The sequence below is a fragment of the Hemibagrus wyckioides genome, linkage group LG13, assembly GCF_019097595.1.
Source record: "Hemibagrus wyckioides isolate EC202008001 linkage group LG13, SWU_Hwy_1.0, whole genome shotgun sequence".
In the NCBI taxonomy this organism is placed as follows: Eukaryota; Metazoa; Chordata; class Actinopteri; order Siluriformes; family Bagridae; genus Hemibagrus; species Hemibagrus wyckioides.
The window spans coordinates 9,216,388-9,229,789 of record NC_080722.1 but is presented as its reverse complement, the minus strand read 5'-3'; the positions used below and the strand labels follow the sequence as shown (position 1 = coordinate 9,229,789).

Here is a 13,402-nt window from a genome sequence, read left to right as displayed (position 1 = left end):
ACAAACCCAACCCAAAAAAAAAAAAGAAAAATCCGTTATTCTCCTAATTGCTTAATATTACTCACTTAAGTATCGGCAAGACAAATGTTTGTGTCTGGGAAAAAAAATGGAAGACAAGACAAATGAAGAGCGGTAGAGTAATTTTACTGAGTAGACAGTAAAAGCAATGTGAATGAATGAGTGTGTGTGTGTGAGAGAGAGAGAGAGAGAGAGAGAGAGAGAGAGAGAGAGTGTGTACGAGTGAGCGATTATGTAGGTAAGTGCACAGGATTGAGAAGGAATCCCTTCTAGCCATGACTTCCTTTACATCGCTCTACGGAATAGCTCTCACGGGTCTGATATGTGCAATGACAGCTAATAACCTGTGATTTAGAGCCCCATTTCTGCTTTGCAGGCATGCTGGGAGTGGAGCTGGGGTTTGGGCTTCACTCCCTCAGTCCTTCCTCTCTCCCTCACACACCTCCGCCATCAATTCTACAGCTCAGCCGTCACTCGCAGTCAGCTGAATTGAAGCAGTAAGGTGAAGTGTGCGGCTCATGCTGAAATACCTGGTGTGTGTGTGTGTGTGTGTGTGTGTGTAGGGCACAGTTCTCCACTTACCAGAGAGATGTGGTGGAGATGTAATGCACCATCTGAATGAAGGGGAGAGGGTCCGAAGTGGCTCCACAACTGTTACACACACACTGGTGGATGGAAATAAAATCATACAAAACATAACAAACTGATTAAAAGCAGAAAAATGACCACTGTTACGATTCTATTGGGAGAAAAATATGAGATATAGACAGTACTCCAGATTTATTGGCACTCTTGAAGAGAAGAAGGAGAATTTATTTGATAAATTTGTACAAAAAGAAAAAGGAAGACATAAAAACAACACAAAACAGTATGATAGTAAACTAGGAGTTAAGGTTAATTGTTGGTTGTATGTTTATGGATCTTTAAACTACAGCATGAACCTAATGTGTCCTTACATGAAACCTTCTCATGGCTTGGTTTCACCAGAACTAATTAATTTAAGGGTTTCACAGTGATGAGGCTGTATACTTACTTAATCACAATAAACGTTTACATTTTAAATGTGTAAAATGTACTGAACTTTACCTCCCAATTCAATATTATGTGTTCATTTGCATAGATCCCTGACCTATGATCCGAAACCATGTCTGTAAAAGTGAACAATGTAGAGGTTCAAGAGGGGGTGAATACTTCTGAAAAGCAAAGTACATTCAAATGATCACAAGAATACTATGCTATTAAATCGGTTTGATGGTGTGACACTTAAAAAGACAATATTCTGTACATATCGTCTGTACAGAAAGTCTTCCAGGACACGACTGAGAGCATAGAGGACTTTATCTGTCCACGACTTTAAGTTCTGTCCATGATCTCAAGTGTCTCCAACCATGTTAGAGATTACAAAAGGAGGATCAAGCTTCCAGAGAAGACCTGGTTTTAGGAGTTGTGTAGCCTAACATGTTTTTTTTTTTTAAATCAGTGAAACAATAACAGGAACAGTACCATTTCAATGTAACAGATATTAGACTTATCATGAAATTCTTATCTGTATGTTTTTTATGTATGTATACGTTTATGGCACTAGCTTAACTAACTGCAAGATTTTAGTATTCTCTGTTGGTTCATTCATTTTCTTTTTCAAAATAAAAATAAGAAAACAAGGAAAAAAGAGAATAAAAAAAAAGAAAACTTTTTTTCTCTGGGTGTACTGAAAGATAAAATTAATTCTGTTTGATAAATAAAAAAATAGGGCAGTGATTTCTTTTTCGTTTTTTCACTAGGAATCATATATCCATGAAAGCAAAAATGGAAATAAAATTTATCTGGAAATACAAGTAGGCTTTTGTACAAGTTGTTCTCTGGTTAAAATGTCTTCTCTGGAACAATATTCATACACAATCTGATAAAAAAGAGATCAGCGTATACAGAGATACATTTTGGGTGATTCAGGATCGCTCATTAATTTTTCATAATATTTATTGTTAAATATTATGAATAATGTATAATAAATAATATAAGCCAAAACCTGTTTTAAACATTTCATTTGTACATTTTTTTATGAAAAATGAATGAAGGCAACATCCACTAACCGTTGTTTTACTGTCAAAATGATGTAACATATTTTTGAACCAGTTCTCATGTTTGGGGAAAAGGAATATTGATAATTCATTCAAACTCAGAATGTGACAATGTTTTCATGCAGGGTGCCAATAGTTCTGGAGTTAACAGTACAAATATCATTTGTGGCTTGAAAGTGAAAGACACTCCATGTTAATATAACTGACCTGTTCGAATAGTGTCATGGCAAACTTCTGGTGTGGGATGCAGTGTTTGGCTGTGCAGATGTCCTCTTTAGTCTCGTCGGAAATGTGGAAATGGATACGCATGAGCAGGTTCTCCTATCCCGAGGAAGAAAAAAAGAAAAAGAAAAGAAAGAAAATACATTTTTCACCTCACTCGGTGTGAAGCTGTGCGTGTGCGCTTTTCTGTTCGCCTGAACTGTCTAGGATGTCTAGGATATTTTGCACTAGGGCTTTGCTGCTGCGTGCTGTATGAAAGCGCGTTGTGTTTCTGTGCGTGTCGAGAAAAGCCGGGCCGCTCTGTTTCGTTTATTCATTTTTCACTGTCAGCACTCACTTCACGTTAATCTGATCAAGAGAAAAGAACACATCTATATTTCATAAGAGGCATTTTTGATTCCCCGGCTGAAGAAATTTAAAATCAATCGATCACGCAGCTAGTTCCTGACGCAGGGATACACAACAGGGAAGACAGAGATAAAGTGCGAGTGGAGGCAATGGAAGAAAAAGGAAAGAAGCAAAAGAGCAAAAGTGAAACCTTCCGCAAGAGACTATACGTCACCATCTTCTCCTGTTCTTCAATAAATAGTTTACGGCTACACATCGACACATCCTTGAACAGCAACACTCAGCATGTTATTTCTTGCTCAGATAATAATGGAGTTCAGTTATTTGTAGTGGTGCAGATGTGTTCAGAACGTAACCTGATGAGAGGAAACGAAGAGTGCTGCTAAAGTGCAGCCTCCGACTCTTCTTCACACTGGGAGGCATTGCCAGAGGAGAGTGGTATAGGGCGGGATGAGTACCCGCCTGGCCCAGTGCCTCAGCTAAATGAGCTACTCCAATAAAGTCCAAATTCAGTAGCAACCAGATTTTAACAGCTAAAACAACTTCGGTTAAAAATACTGAGCCGAAGCCTAAAACAGCACCGCGCTGCAGAACTCCCGGAGAGCTGTTAATTGAACTAAATAACAACTCTGATGACGTCGTCTTTTGTGACCCAGGGAACAAAAAATGTTCTCAAATGTGGAAAGTCCTGACACGTAAAGAATCAGCTGCATATAAATGGCTATTTAAGATCAAGCTGATCAGAGGCTCCTTCGGTAAGTGAGTGTCAACTGCTAAGGCGGTGAATGATCTCAGCCATGCTCCTCAATCGCTTACTCGCTTGAAAGCAATTATCAGTATTGATGCTTTGTGTCCTTTAAAGCCATAAATGTTAGATAAACAGAATCCTCACGCCTTAATCAGGTACAGGCTGAATAATCAGGTTTGGGATTAGTGACATGGACGAGGGTGTGAGGACTAGTCACAGCTTGTTGTATGCTGTTTAATAAAACTACAGCAGTGAACTGATCAATGTAATTATAGACTAACGGATGAAAAACAAACGCATGAATTAAAAATAAATGACGGAGCTATAAAAGAAAAGACATTTGTTTGTCGTTGTCTCTGGCATTTTATCATCCAAGGGCAACCCTACTACTCAGAACCATTAACTATGATTCCCTACACTGTCAACCCGCCTACTTTCTTCACCCACGCGCCCATCCAATGTGTGTGTACACATATATCTACACAAGAAGATCGATATCAGATCAATAACAATGGGATGCAACAGAGAAACAGGAAATTTGAGAGAGGAGGGCATGGTAAGGGTGAAAACATAATGAAAGGAGAATCAGAAAAGAGTAGCTGAGAGTGAAAGGGAGACAGAGACGCTCAGGTCTTACAAAGCACTCGGCAGCGTCGTCCATGATACCCAGCTGGAAGCGCTGCTCATCCTGGAAGGTCTTAGCCAGAGCACTGCGCAGGGCATCTGACGGCAGCACCTTCTCACTGCTGTACTGGAACTGGGCAAAGATGCTCTGCAACAAATAAAGAAACGAACAAACATGAGCATCAGCTTATCAGCACATCCACATTCTATGTGGTTAATGTCCATGCGGTCAGTTCTGTAATCACTGCATGATGACACATGAGTAAGTTAAGGCTACAATTCCACCTCAACTATGCTATATAACGAGAGAAGAAAAACAATTTAGAGCAGTGGTAGGGCAGTAGTAGCTCAGTGGCAGGGCAGTGGTAGCTCAGTGGTAGGGCAGTGGTAGCTCAGTGGTAGGGCAGTGGTAGCTCAGTGGTAGACCACTGGTAGCTCAGTGGTAGAGCAGTGGTAGACCACTGGTAGCTCAGTGGTAGGGCTCAGTGGTAGGACAGTAGTAGCTCAGTGGTAGCTTAGTAGTAGGGCAGAGGTAGCTCAGTAATAGGGCAGTGATAGGACAGTAGTAGCTCAGTGGTAGCTTAGTAGTAGGGCAGGGCAGTTGTAGGGCTGTGGTAACTCAGGGGTCGGGAAGTGGTTGAGCAGTGGTATCTCAGTGGTAGCTCAGTGGTAGGGTGGTGTTAGTTCAGTGGTAGGGCAATTGTAGCTCAGTGGTAGGGTGGTGTTAGCTCAGTGGTAGGGTGGTGTTTGTTCAGTTGTAGGGCAATGGTAGCTCAGTGGTAGGGTGGTGTTAGCTCAGTGGTAGGGTGGTGTTAGCTCAGTGGTAGCTCAGTGATAGGGTGGTGTTAGTTCAGTGGTAGGGCAATGGTAGCTCAGTGGTAAGGCAATGGAAGCTCAGTGGTAGGGAAATGGTAGCTCAGTGGTAGGGTGGTGTTAGTTCAGTGGTAGGGCAATGGTAGCTCAGTGGTAAGGCAATGGAAGCTCAGTGGTAGGGTGGTGTTAGCTCAGTGGTAGGGCAGTGGTAAATCAGTGGTAGGGCATTGATAGGGCAGTTGAAGGGCAGTGGTAGCTCAGTGATTAAGATGTTGGACTACTGGTTAGAATACTGAACACTGCTAAACTGCCCCTTCTAGGCATTTGAGCAAGTGCCCAGTTGTTTAATTTGTGTAAATGTAAGTTGCTCTGGGTAAAAGCATCTTCCAAATGCAGTAAATGCAATTTATTTATACTCTTGTAATTGCTATCTAAGTACTGAAATTTATCTGTAAAGGCTTCAACTATTACACAAATTTAAAACCACAAATGGTGTCACAATAATTATAAATGTCTTTCTGATGAGACGGAAAGTCTTAGCAAGGCTGCTATGGAGTTTGGAGGACTAGCTACACTAAATTATCTCCCTAGGTGTGAATGAGTGTGAATACATGTGTGCCCTGTGCTTGACTCGTGTCCTGTTCAGTGTGTATCCTGAGTGTTCCTGGATCCGCTGTGAGGATACAGAGTTAGTGAAACTGAGGGAGTGAGTGGATGTGGTGTCGCTAATCCAATGGCTGCTGGGAGAACAGATCTCCTGTAGTGTTCAGTGGTGCAATTTAGTTCTCTTCATCTCTTGCTAAATTTACACCTGTACACATATTAACAAAGAAAACAAGGTGTGATGAAGATTATCCAAAATGTTCTGTAGTTTTTGCAGTGTCCATTAGGGATAAAAATGAATGTATTATTCAGCTTGAACAAACAATATAGTCTGTACAGGAAAAAAAACGGTTTAAATATAAGCCATTTTTCTGTGTTGTAAGAACAACAACAACAACAGCAACACAGTCTACCATATAGGCCACACCCACATTGGGTTTCAGAGATTTGGAGCGTTAAATAGATACAGATACTACCATTATTTTACACTAAAACATACACACGCTTTGTTCTGGACTTGTTCTGTACAAAAAACACGAGCATTTCCTATAGTTTAAAGTTACTGTAGCTCTTTGTTTGAGCACTTTTAAACATAGCCATTGTTTAAAACTGTCAATAAGTAATCCATCACACTGTCCATCAGCACTGGAGCTGCTATTGAACCCTCTAAACAAGTGCTGTAAGAGAATGGCCTCTCATCTCAGCACAGCAGATAAGCAGCGCTAATGGACTAAAAACACTGACATTAGCAACTACTGCCATGGTTATAGTGACAGAACGGCTTTAGCACTAGACTTTACCTCTGATGTGCTGGACACACTGATATATCTGAAAAGGATAACAGAAGCAGCAAGAAACACACACACACATGTACACACACGCACATGTACACACACACATGTGCAACCCCCCATAACAAACACCCACAACCATGCATGCACACACCCACACATGCACACACACATCCCACACACACACCTACACAGCGTGTTGTATATGTTACAGACACACACACAAGCACACACGCACACCCACACCTGCACACAGTGTGCACTATGTGTTGGATATGTCACACACACACCCCACACAAACATATGCACACACACTCACCGCACACCCCACGCAGTGTGTACTATGTGTTGGATATGTCACACACACACGCACACACACATACACACACACACACTCACACCCCCCTCCACGCAGTGTGTACTATGTGTTGGATATGTCACACACACACACACACACACACACATACACACTCACACCCCCCTCCACGCAGTGTGTACTATGTGTTGGATATGTCACACACACACACACACACACACAAATACCCACCTGCACATAGTGTACACTGTGTATTGGATATGTCACACACACTCACCTACAAGCACACACACTCTCACCCCCCCTTCCTTCACGCAATGTGTACTATGTGTTGGATATATCACACACACAAACACACACACACAGACACACACACACACACAAACACATACTCCACACAGTGTGTTCTATGGGGTGGACATGTTAATGAGTGCAGAAATGAGGGTGAACTTGAGGGGGTGGAGCTGATGACACTGGAACAGGTAATGTAAAGAGATGACTGCAGCACTGCACCAACATGAGCCAGACTGTATAGAGAGAGAGGGAGTAAGAAGAGAGGCAGAGGGTTAGCTATCTCACTGAGCGAGAGCTAGATGATGGCAAATTTCCTCCACTCCATCACTCCCATCCTCTAATCACGAGGGTGAGCTTCTGCACAGGATCCGGAATCATTTATACCACCCGACATTTTTAATGCCCTTCACTCACTCTCTCTCTCTCTCTCTCTCACACCCACCCACACACACACACACACACACTGACACATAATCTCACTCCGTCATACTTTCCTTCACACATACACACACACACTCAGTTCCACACCCCTTTGCTGCTTCATTCTCTGTACTAATAAGGCCAGATATGGGTCTTGTGAAGCCCAGTGAGTAGATCAGTACAGAGAAAGATACTAACACAGCACCAGCCTGTGTGTGTGTGTGTGTGTGAGAGAGAATGGTTTTATACCTAACCTAAACCTAGGATTTTTTCTAGGCTTGTTTTGGAAGATAACCTTCATTACAATTTAACACAGAGGAAATTCTTCTTAAATAATAATACACTTCTATGCATTACACCATGTGGAAGCTTAGTGGTGAAGGTGCTGGACCACTGATTAGAAGGTTGTGAGTTCGAATCCCAGGTCCACTAAGCTGCCACAGCTAGTCCCTTGAGCAAGGGTGTGGGGAAGGACCACGTGGTTGTGATAATCAGGAGACCACATACTTCTGACCATATAATGGATTATGAGCAGTAACAGGTGAAGTGAATAATGTTGATTATCTCCTCATCATGGCACCTGTTAGTGGGTGGGATATATTAGGCAGCAAGTGAACATTTTGTCCTCAAAGTTGATGTGTTAGAAGCAGGAAAAATGGGCAAGCGTAAGGATTTGAGCGAGTTTGACAAGGACCAAATTGTTATGGCTAGACAACTGGATCAGAGCATCTCCAAAACTGCAGCTCTTGTGGGGTGTTCCCGGTCTGCAGTGGTCAGTATCTATCAAAAGTGGTCCAAGGAAGGAACAGTGGTGAACCGGTGACAGGGTCATGATCGGCCAAGGCTCATTGATGCACGTGGGCAGTAAAGGCTGGCCATATTGTCCAGGCCAACAGATGAGCTGAAAGGTGTCAGAATACACAGTGCATGACGGGTCAGGGCTGTTTTGGCAGCAAAAGGGGGATCAACACAATATTAGGCTGGTGGTCATATTGTTATGCCTGTTCGGTGTATAGGAGATGTGGTAGCTTAGAAGTGTTGGCCTACTGATCTGAAGGTTGTGAGTTCAAATCCCAGGTCCACCAAGCTTCCTCTGCTGGGCCCTTGAACAGAGCCCTTAACCCTCAATTGTTCAGTTTTATAAAATGAGAAAAAATGTAAGTTGCTCTGGATAAGGGTGTCTGCCAAATGCCAGAAATGTAACTGTAAACATCAGCTGTAGAGGAACTGAAGATATCACCAAGAAGGGCAGAGATTCCTCAAAGGATCTCTGAAAAGGTTTTATCTAAAACATCATATATGTTCTGTACTCAGGTTTACTTAAGGTGAATCCTAGTCCAGTGTTTGGAGCAGTCCCGGGGCACGCTGGCTAAAGAAAACAAAGTTTGGCTAAAGTTGTTGATCTTGAACAAATCAAACTCTCGGGTTCAAAGTGCTCAGGTCTAGAGAAAAAAATAAATAAAAGCAGTGTGAAAATGCTCGGAGACTCCCTTTTCTGTGAGACAGCGCTGCAAAATAAGCTTCTGCCGATGGAGCTGTGAAGTGTGGAGAGAATGAGATTGTTATTCACACAAGATCAAAGTCAGTCCTCGCATCCCATGCAATAACACACACACGCAGAGAGAAAACAAACCCTACACACACAAACACACGAGTACACACACCATGCGCTTCATTGTTAGCTGCAGGCCCTGAGGCGTCTGTCTGTAAGATGTTAACCTCCATTCAAAGACACAAGAAACCAACATATTCTCTGCACTGCTCCAAATCACAAGGACACTCAGAACACACACACATTAGATAATTAACTACATATTCTAATTTCTTGCACTAATTAACAAAATGTTCCAATGCAAATCCCCCAAAAGATAGCAGTAATGTGTATTCTTACCAATAAGATGAAAGCGATTAGCGAGCTCAACATTAGCTGCCCCCCAGTTATATACCCTCCTCTGCTGCACTGCTATTGACCGGATACTTTGATGAACGAGAAAAAGGTGCAGTAATAAGCATTATTTTACTGCCAAAATTCCACAGCATTCATTACAAGCTACAGCAATAGCTCTTCAACTCCCATACAGATTTTTTTTTTAAATTACATACACAAAATTACACATACTATCACACACAGATTTGATCTGGTCTCTCTTTTACATATTCCAGTTTCTTTTGTGTTCTTAATCATGGATTCTTATGTAATCACCGAGTCTGAATGGGTTATGGAACACAGAATGTTCACAGAGTCTGTGGAAAATGTTCTCAGTTTAACATCAACATGAGATACTAGCCTACTAGCTAACTAGCTAATGTTTAGCTATGCCCTGGCATTGTGGAATAGAGTATATAATAAATGTTTTCATGTCCAGCATCGAATTTCTTCATCATGTGACACTCCATAGCAGCAGTCAATGGCTCCTATGAAAGTTGACACTCAAATCTTTGAGTAGTTCTAGTATTTCTGTTTTGACCTAGCCTACTAGGGGCAATATATTAATAGAGAATTTCCCAAAAATCGAAAATAAAAGAAAATCTTTAACTGCTAAAATTCAGTATAAGGTTATCCCTAACAGAAGTAAAAGCATCTCATATTGAAAATTTCTGATAAGTCAATTTCCATTCTGCTGGCAGAACGGAAAGCCAGTGTACAAACAGAACACTTGGAAATCCTGATACTTACTAAGTGATCAGTCATCTTAAGTTCAAAATAAAACACTAGAATACTCAGCGTTTTCACTCTGGTGTATATGTGTGTATAGTTTATATACCACATGTATAATATAATGATGAGCACAGACATTTTCTCCTCCACAGTAAAACAGGTGATGGACCAATGTCGGGATGATTAGTACAGATGTTTTCAACTGATTGTTTACCATCTTCTATAATATATAATTAAGGAAGTACATCATACACTGATTAATAATCTATCAGTGTATAATGTACAATATAGCTAACAACAGACAAGTCTATAGTTAAGGTGTTAGTAGATGTATAGTTAACTAAGAAGTTAACTACATCTGCTTTCAGGAATGCCACCAAAAGCTTATTGAAAGTGAATAACATGAAAATTTTGATCTATAAGATTTCAGTAGGTCTACATTGTTTTGTGTTCATTTGCAGGAAATAAACGGGGAAATTGTTGCATTTGTGGAAATTAGACATAAAGAATTCTGTTTTTGGTGTATTACTGCAGAATCACCTAAAAGTCTAGCATCCAGCTGAGATTTTTGCAGTTGCCACTGCCAGCCATCAGGTCCCAACTACACAGCTTAATAATATAAAACCCTATAGAGTGGAAACTAGGCATACATATGCCCTCCCTTACAAATTTAAGCTTTAAGAATTGAAATTCAAGAAATTTGCATCAGCATACAAAGCATAAATGGCTAAGTTGCGCGTACGTCCAGAAGCTGTTCAAAACTCGTTTGCTTCAGTGGAAAGCCAAGCGAAGCCACCCGAAGTGAGTTTATGAATTTGACACAAATTTGTGAAAGCTGTTTCGAAAGAGTTAACCCGCGATACCAACGTTTCCTTCGGCATGCGTTCAAAACCTAGGTGGTTTTTCATGCGTTTTTTTGGTGGCGTGGGTGGTCTGTTCTATTTTTAGCCCAAGCTTGGTGGCACAACTTCCTGTAAGGTCCCTTGACCCTTGGAAATCGGTAATATTGATAATATTTGTGGGTGGCTGGAACGGATTATCCGCATTTACATAATTTCTTTTGGGAAAATCTGTATCGCAATAAGAATTTTCGCCTTAAGAATGAATTAAATTCATATGCCGAGGTTCCACTGTACTATCCTTAAACCTGAAATGGTGCTCAATTTCCTGTTTTTTTAGCCAGCTGTTTCTGGATGATTAAACTGTCTATCACAATTTTTGAAGTAAAACTCACAAGCAGAAAAGAAGAAGAAGAAGCCTTTATTATCACCACACAGACAGTGGTATTCTTTCCTTCACATATCCCAGCTGAGGAAGTTGGGGTCAGAGTACAGGGTCAGCTATGATACAGCATCCCTGGAGCAGAGAGGGTTAAGGGCTATACTCAAGGGCCCAACAGTGGCAGCTTGGCAGTGCTGCAGCCTGAACCCTGATCTTTCAATCAACAACCCAGAGTCTTAACCACTTGATCCACCACTGTCTAGCCAAGCCATTTTTTTTCATTCTCATAACATAAGTGACTAATAAATGTGGGTCATTTCAGGCAGGAAGTCTGTTTACATTGCAAACATATGAATTCCAATTCGATTCTGAGTCATCAAGGCTATACGATCAGACAAAAGTAAAGAAATGAATGCATTGTGTGTTGTACATTGTACCTATTTACCACTGAATCTAATTCTGTTGCTATTTATGCACTGTATGTACCATTCCTCATGTGTATTCTATACTATCTGCCTGCTGAAATATTTTAATAAAGTGCTATCTGTCTATATGTCTATCCATCCATCTGTCTACTTTTCTTTACATTTTCTCACTGAGATCTCCTTTCACTTCTATTTTTGCTCACGACAAGTTTGACAACCTTCACATATTAAAAAGGTGAAGCAAATGTTTACGGTGATGTTCGAGGGATGTAACAGCTGTCAGCTTGCAGATGTTTGACTTGCTTGTGATTCTGAATGTACATGGGTGACTGATGTGCCGCTTTTGTTCTGTCAGGTATTGCTGCCATATTGTTCCTCACCTGTACCACGTTTGCAGCATATCTCTGTATAATAACCACGAAATAATATTGCTGTCACTTTCACTTAGACAAAACTAAATGTTTGATCGAATACTGTTCGATTTAGATATTGTTGTTTATTGTAGAAATTTTATTGTTGTAAATGGCAGAAAACATGAAATTCAATTCATTTGTATAGCGGGGATGTGTGTGTGCGCACAGGACCATGTACTAGCGTCTCATCCAGGTTGTGTTTGTGCCCTAGTGTGACCTTGATCAGGATAAAGAGGTTACTGAAGGAGGATGGATGGCTCTTTGTGCTTATAGAACAAAGCCACAGCAGTGACTCATAGCTGGCTTTTGGATTCAGTAGCAACCAAACAAACTAAAACCCGGATTAATTCTTACCCAAGCACACAGATCGATGAAGGGTTCAAGACATCCCCATACATCACTGTTACCGATACCAGTCTCTATGAAAACATATGTGGCTCTGATGAGTTAACGTACTTTATACAGTATGAGCATGTTGAACATTTTTGTGGAATTTCTTCTATAGAATTCCATCATGGAGAAATATTACGTTTAATCAGGAAGCTGCATCTGATTAAACGACACAGCAAAAACATGTATTTTGAGCTCAGTATCTAAACGTAGGAGTGCTGACAGAGTGCTTCAATACTGACATGTACATTTAGTAAGATTGGAGTTCGTAAGAATGATATACTGTATGCAGGTTCCAAGAACACTAAAGTCAGCATGCTATCATCCAGAGACCATGAGTGTGAATCCCAATGATGCTACAGTTATCCCTGGCTAGGGGTCCAAGAGAGCAAAACTGGCTGTGCTGTCTGTGTGGGAGGGATAACATACTCTTTCCCTATCAATCATCGTGACACTAGCGAATCGTAAACAACCGTGAGTACCTTGTTTATGCAGAAGATTGTGGATAACACTTTCCTTCTAGTGTGTTACGCTGCAACAAAGACAGCCAATCACGAGGAACCACAAGTTAACCTTCACCCTCACAAGGTGGTAGTCTTTCATATGAGTCTTTCATAATTCATTCAGATTATCCTTTTTGTTGTTGGTCTCGTTGTTGTTGTAGCATGTCCATTGTGTCCAGCGATAACAAAATTAGAAGCCAACTATTTTTTATTATTGCCATTATTGCTGCTCTAGTTCAAGGATTTTAAGGACTGATGAATAATTTAATTCAATTTTCTATGTGGAGTGCTTTTAACAACGGACAATGAAACAAAGAAGCTTATCCCTCTATGAAGAAATTTATCCCTTATGAGCAAGCCAGAGGCAAAGGTGACAAGAAACGCTCCCTGAAAATTCAGAAATGAGTCATTAGAAATAATTCCCTTCTATAACTGTGTATTACATGGTCAAAAAGTGCATGTGTGACAAAGAAATTAATTCAAGTATTAATATTAAGTATATTTTGTTGACATTAT

General features: G+C 40.8%; 1 protein-coding gene across 12 annotated transcripts in view; it reads right to left on the bottom strand.

Annotated features, from left to right (window-relative positions):
* usp54b (ubiquitin specific peptidase 54b) overlaps positions 1-13,402 on the bottom strand; it is a 114,114-nt gene that overhangs the window by 31,254 nt on the left and 69,458 nt on the right. For 8 of the 12 annotated variants that reach the window (XM_058406550.1, XM_058406559.1, XM_058406557.1 and 5 more), the window contains 3 exons: positions 4,052-4,186; positions 2,304-2,417; positions 606-683 (listed from right to left, as the gene is read on the bottom strand). In XM_058406550.1, the coding sequence (XP_058262533.1) occupies positions 606-683; positions 2,304-2,417; positions 4,052-4,186 (327 nt within the window). Of the gene's footprint in view, positions 1-600; positions 684-2,303; positions 2,418-4,051; positions 4,187-13,402 lie in introns of all 12 variants that reach the window. The other 4 variants (XM_058406556.1, XM_058406562.1, XM_058406558.1 and 1 more) reach the window with 2 other exon arrangements.